Genomic DNA, 6001 nt, shown 5'->3' on the forward strand with positions numbered 1-6001 from the left:
AAGGCTGCCGTTATCAATAATTTAAGGTAAACTCCTGGTGGCCTGGTCAATTTTACGTGAAAGATTATGTAATACTGAAGTGTATGAAAGTACACTTTTATACCGGAAACACACAATTTTTCTGATGTAAGATACTAAGTGAAAAAAATGGCAATGGCTTTTAAATAAAAGAAAGAATAGATATATATTGTTTTACACACATATGCATTCACAAATTAAGAAATAGTTAATTATGTGCTTTTTTTCAGATATATGTTAATAGCATGTGGTGTGAACTCAATGCTTCGTATACGTTCTAATGATCGAATTTACAACTCTCTGCCTCTTTATCACACCGCAGGTGGAATAATTGGAGCAGGTCAAGCGCTTTTACGAGGCGTGACCGTTGTGATTCGTAGACGATTCAGTGCGTCAAAGTTTTGGTCAGATTGTATCCATTACGAATGCACTGTACGATCACTCTATTTTTTATACAATTTTATAGTCCTTTAATTATTAAAAACTTGCACTTAAGAAAACCTCTCTTTGATAAAAATTTTGAGACAAAAAAATTAGAATAAATGAAATTAGTTGGATTTGTGTTTATTTAATGACTCAAAATTTAATTTTCTGTGTGGGCTACAATTAATACTTATAGCTCTTATACTGATCTAGAAATTAATCAAAAAAGTGAATAAAATTCTTGAAATACTTATTAGGGAGAGAAATTTGTGATCAGAAATATTCAAAGCGATAATTTAGTTTTAAACATCTTATTAAATTGAGTTATAACAAATTTTTTGAATAATAATAAGAAAATAAAAATGCAAATTTTATTCAGGTGGCGCAATATATCGGAGAAGTCTGCCGTTTCCTTCTCACGGTTCCGCCAAATCAAAATGACAGAAAACATAAAATACGCTTAATGTTCGGGAACGGTCTGAGACCGCAAATTTGGGAATCTTTTGTAAAAAGATTTGGCATAAAACAAATAGGCGAGTTTTATGGAGCCACCGAAGGAAACTCAAATCTCGGTAATTCGCATGCTTTTAGTTAAATTTAGAAAATTTTTTTATAGGATGCACTTTCAAAGTACAATATAAATATAATAATAAAATAGACACAATAAGAATTTAATAAATTGGTCAAAATTTATGGATTTTTTTAAGGCTAACAAAATTTTAATGTTTTAAGTTTTGTTTAATGTATTCGAAAATAAGAATAGATCTAAAAAGTAATAAGTGCTAGCTTAAAATTTTACAATTATCGAGTATATAGTTATTATATTAAAAAAAAATACAATATTTGTATAATTTGCAGTCAATATTAACAATAAAACTGGTGCTGTTGGTTTTATACCAAGATATGCTGGTCATTTATATCCTGTTGCTTTGTTGAAAATTGATGAAGAGACAGGGGAATTGTTGAGAGGAACAGATGGACTTTGCATAACTTGTAAACCTGGTATGTATCACCGAAAATTTATATTGATAAGAACAGAGTAAAGAATCTATAATTTTAGAAGATAAGTCTCTTTCGTATTACTGTAACAGATATAATTTTACTTGATTACTCTGATTATTAAAATTATAATTAAAGGATCTAGAAATAAAATTTTATCATTGTTCTTCCTTATAATTTTTTCAAGAATTTGCTTCAAGAGTTTACTTGAATATTAGATATAAAATATCCCTCTTGTTAGGCAAATTAGTTATTAAAAATACGACAAATAAATCGAAAATCATAGTTTAATTTAATATTAAATAGATCAGATAAAAGACACGCACTTATATTATTGCTATATTATTCGTTTAGGTGAGCCCGGCATTTTCGTGGGCAAGATTAATCCAAAGAAAGCGATCAACGATTTCTCTGGCTATGCGGATAAAAAGGCTTCAGAGCAGAAGATTATACACAATGTTTTTAAAAAAGGCGATCGCGTCTTTAATTCTGGTCTGAATATTATAAGATATAGCACGCAATCTATTTATACAATATATTGAGAATTATTTAACTGATTGTGAGTTTTTTTGAACAGGTGATATTTTAGTCATGGATGAACTCGGATATTTTTACTTCAAAGATAGGACCGGTGATACATTTAGGTACGTAAATACGCATATTTATATATACAGGCACTTTTAATGTAGCACAGAAAATAAAATTCAAATCACTGCAATTTTGAGAATAGTCGAATTTAATAAAAAATCATTAAATTATTACAAATATTTTTAGAGTAAATCAGCAAATAAACAAAAATAAATTTTAATACTATTATACCATTTTTGAAATTATAATATTAGGTGGCGAGGTGAAAATGTTGCTACTTCGGAAGTGGAGGCTGTCATCAGTAAAATGATAGGTTTCAAGGACGCAACCGTATATGGTGTCGAGGTAAATAAATTGCAATTACATGAATCACGAATTTAGTCATTTGATTCTCTATCAAAGAAAAGTACAAAAATTTAAAACAAAACACTATGTCAATTTAGATAAATAAATTATCATTTTATATACATACGGTTAATGAAAGGTCGAAAAAAAAACGATAAATATCCCTTTTTATCCGTAATATATGTTTAGGTATCTGGAAACGAGGGTAAAGCGGGAATGGTTGCTATATATGATGCAAATAATTCTTTAAATATCGAAGGGTTGGGAGAAGAATTAAAGAAAGTTTTGCCGTCCTACGCCAGACCTCGTTTTGTTCGCATTTTGTCAGAACTGCCAATGACCGGTAAAGATTTAAATTCTTTATTCTTTATATGTGAATATGAATAATATTATTAAATATGAATAATATAGCCATATGTAAATATGAATAATAATAATAATAATAATAATAATAATAATATGAATGATTTCCTTTGTTGATAGGAACATTCAAACTGAAAAAGAAGAATCTCCAACGGGAAGCCTTTGATATTACAAAGGTAAGTTCTATTTTATCTAATTAATTTGTTCAAATAGAGACGAGAACTATGACACACAATAATAATTTTTACAGGTAAAAGATCCGATCTATTTTCTTAACAATGATACCTATGTGAAGCTGACTGATAAATATTACAATGATATCATCGAAGAAAAAATACGATTATAATTGACATGTTTTCCTGTAGAGATACATACTTCCTTTTTAAGGCGAAGTAGAATTTGAATTTCAAGATGTAAAGATGTAAAGGTTTATAAACTTCTTCCCAGTGTGTTAGTCATATAATATTCGATGATCACCATTTTGTGGACCAATTAATTGTTATGCATGTCACCTTTTGCAAATACGCGTGTACAAAAACATATTATTTTGAAAATGATGTGACAATTTTTCGATTACAATAATTAAAACTAATACTTTATAATTTATGAATTATTTGCATAACAGAATCATATTTATTTGAACGCACAATCAATATGTATATCTGAAAAAATGGACTTATGTAATTATATAAGATATATATATGGATAATATAATTATTTATGGCTATATATAATTTTATATAATCTTATGTCCATGTTTTCTCGGATAAACGCACATAATAAGAATTTATTGAGTTGCTAAAAAAATAAAAGAGTATCCTTAAAAATTGAAAATGCCTTGTAAAATTATGACGTTATGTTTTTGAAATTTATATATATTCTGTTATCTTATTCAAGCTCAGTAAGCAAATTTAATCGTGATTTATCTTGCATTTGTAAATTCTTGATATCAAATTTGGTATACCAAATTTTAAAATTTTCATAATTTTTGTAAATTATTACATCTTAATACAAAAGGCATAAGAAATTTTAATGGATATCAAAGAAAAAGAATAAGTGTTACGAGAAAAAAAATTTATTGAATAAGATTGCATCGTGGTTTAATTGTAGGTTCTTTAAGTTTTCGAACTTTAATTATTTATTTCTTAAGATTTATATGCGTTGCTGTTAATAAGCTTAACGTTCAAACACATAAAAAATCTGTACAAACATAGTATATATATATATATATAAAATATCGATATTATATATATAGTCGATCTTATATTTCTTGATCTTATAGGTCACAATTTGTAAACGTATAAATGTATAATATTTTGATATAGCTTGCGTATCATTTGTAAATCAATATTTATTCCATTAAAATAAGATAAAAGGTAAATTTTAACAAATAAAGGCTCTTAGGAAACAAATCATAAAATTAAGTTAGAAAAAAGGCAATCGGAGCCAGCGCAGTAGCTGGGGCGCATATAACTTTATCGATTTAAACAAATTATGTAAATTAAAGCGAACATTTCCTTTCTTTGAACCATCTGCAGCACAAATATCAGAGTTTTACTTTGTGAAACACTACTACATTACTATTTGTTTTATTTTCTTCTAATGCGGATTCGTTAAAGTTACTGCACTGAGCTTTGATTGCCTTTTTTCTAACTTGATTTTATCATTTCATTAAGTTTTAATTCTCGATGGACAGGAAAATTTAAAGGAGTAATTTAATTAATTACAATTTAATGAATGTTGCATTATATCTGAAGAGACAATGGTTTGTTTACGTATGATAGCATAGATTACATGTTTTCTAATTAGTCCCAAATTTATTTTTTAGCTATTCGATATATACTGACTGCAGGGTCTTAATTTTGTAAATGATCTATATCTACTTAGTGATTTTTTCATAATATAAGTGGTCACATATGTGCGTTGTTTTTTGAAGAGAATTTAATATAAAATGTATCATTTACACTTTATTATTCTTATACTATTAATAAGATATGACAATATTTTCTAGCATCCTCTAGAAGATATGTACATATATATTGAGAGGTGTATTTTACAGAATTGTTGACTTATATTTTTGAAAATGTACGATTGTTATATAAATAAAAAATTCTATTTCTCGAAAGAAAAGTTGCATCGAAAGTAGCAATAAAATCTCTGTATATTACTCTTTGACCACCCGATATATTAGTTGAAGCGGTTTGATTCGAGATGCGCAGTCTCTGTACATGTTCAGTGATTCTCATTGTATGAACAATCACTTATGTTTTACAAGCAGTTCAACATAACATTATATATATATATATATTCAGAGAAATATTTTGTGAAACTATTATCTTTCAATTTTGTTACGATTGTTATATAAATAAACAATTTTATTATAATAAAACTAATCCTCAATAATTTTGCTTTTCTTCTCTTTTCGCTAAACAATTTCTACCAAACAAAAGTACATTATAAAAATTAGTGCAATTTAAAATAATTAAAATAAAATATATATTATATTTTATTTTCTTACATAATATTAAATGCAGTAATATCATATAAAAAAATAGAATTTTTATTATATTTTACGTAATTTTTTATGCTTGTTATTTGCATTTTTAATTATAAAATGTTTTTAAATTAAATTGTTTTAATAAAAAAATATAATAGCTTGTTCATTATCTCTAAGAATTGTAGAAGAAAAAATTATTGTAATATAATAATTGTGTCTGAGTGTATGAATGTATGTATGTATATGGGAATGTGTGTGTACTAATGTATATAATGTTATGTAATATAATATATAATGTAGTTACGCTGCTGATTTCTCAGCTTTTGATTGAGAACCTTCACATGAGGGCTTAATCTACGCTCAAGTTGCTCATGTTCTCAGTCGCAGTTATTCCGCTATTGTAGATTGGTGCTGTTAACGCTACTGTTATATAAAACGTATAGCAATATAGTAAAAGCAAGAACGGTGTCAGAGTTAGATTGCTACGATACTACCACGTGACATTAGTACTTGTAACACAATTATGTATCGCAACAAATTATTGGCAATTGAATTTTATTGATGACGTGTTAATACAAAGTTATAATTGATGAATAAATCCAGATATTTGTGCATATATGCAACATAAACGAGAATTATAAAGTTTAAAATATTTAATATTTCTTGGGGTTTTAATAAAATCTCTTCTCTTTTGCTCAAGGTATTAATATTTTATTAATAATGCTAATATATATAAAATAATTTAAAATTATGATAATAATATTATTG

The 6001-nt window shown here is 26.6% G+C and overlaps 2 protein-coding genes across 4 annotated transcripts in view; both read left to right on the plus strand.

Annotated features, from left to right (window-relative positions):
- LOC115244933 (long-chain fatty acid transport protein 4-like) overlaps positions 1–4884 on the plus strand; it is a 16519-nt gene extending 11635 nt beyond the window's left edge. For both annotated transcript variants that reach the window (XM_029822953.1, XM_029822952.1), the window contains 10 exons: positions 1–26; positions 249–450; positions 821–1013; positions 1300–1443; positions 1795–1932; positions 2018–2084; positions 2283–2373; positions 2563–2716; positions 2857–2912; positions 2987–4884. In XM_029822953.1, coding sequence (XP_029678813.1) covers positions 1–26; positions 249–450; positions 821–1013; positions 1300–1443; positions 1795–1932; positions 2018–2084; positions 2283–2373; positions 2563–2716; positions 2857–2912; positions 2987–3082 — 1167 coding nt within the window. In that variant the 3' untranslated portion in view covers positions 3083–4884. The remainder of the gene's footprint in view (positions 27–248; positions 451–820; positions 1014–1299; positions 1444–1794; positions 1933–2017; positions 2085–2282; positions 2374–2562; positions 2717–2856; positions 2913–2986) is intronic.
- Positions 4885–5403: 519 nt separating this feature from the next.
- LOC115244941 (5-oxoprolinase) overlaps positions 5404–6001 on the plus strand; it is a 17765-nt gene continuing 17167 nt past the window's right edge. Inside the window, exon 1 of one of the 2 annotated variants that reach the window (XM_029822967.1) lies at positions 5404–5933. The gene's annotated coding sequence lies outside the window, so the exon portion shown is untranslated. The remainder of the gene's footprint in view (positions 5934–6001) is intronic. The other variant, XM_029822964.1, reaches the window with a different exon arrangement.

Source organism: Formica exsecta, unplaced genomic scaffold (genome assembly GCF_003651465.1).
Source record: "Formica exsecta isolate Colony F162 unplaced genomic scaffold, ASM365146v1 scaffold893, whole genome shotgun sequence".
In the NCBI taxonomy this organism is placed as follows: domain Eukaryota; kingdom Metazoa; phylum Arthropoda; class Insecta; order Hymenoptera; family Formicidae; genus Formica; species Formica exsecta.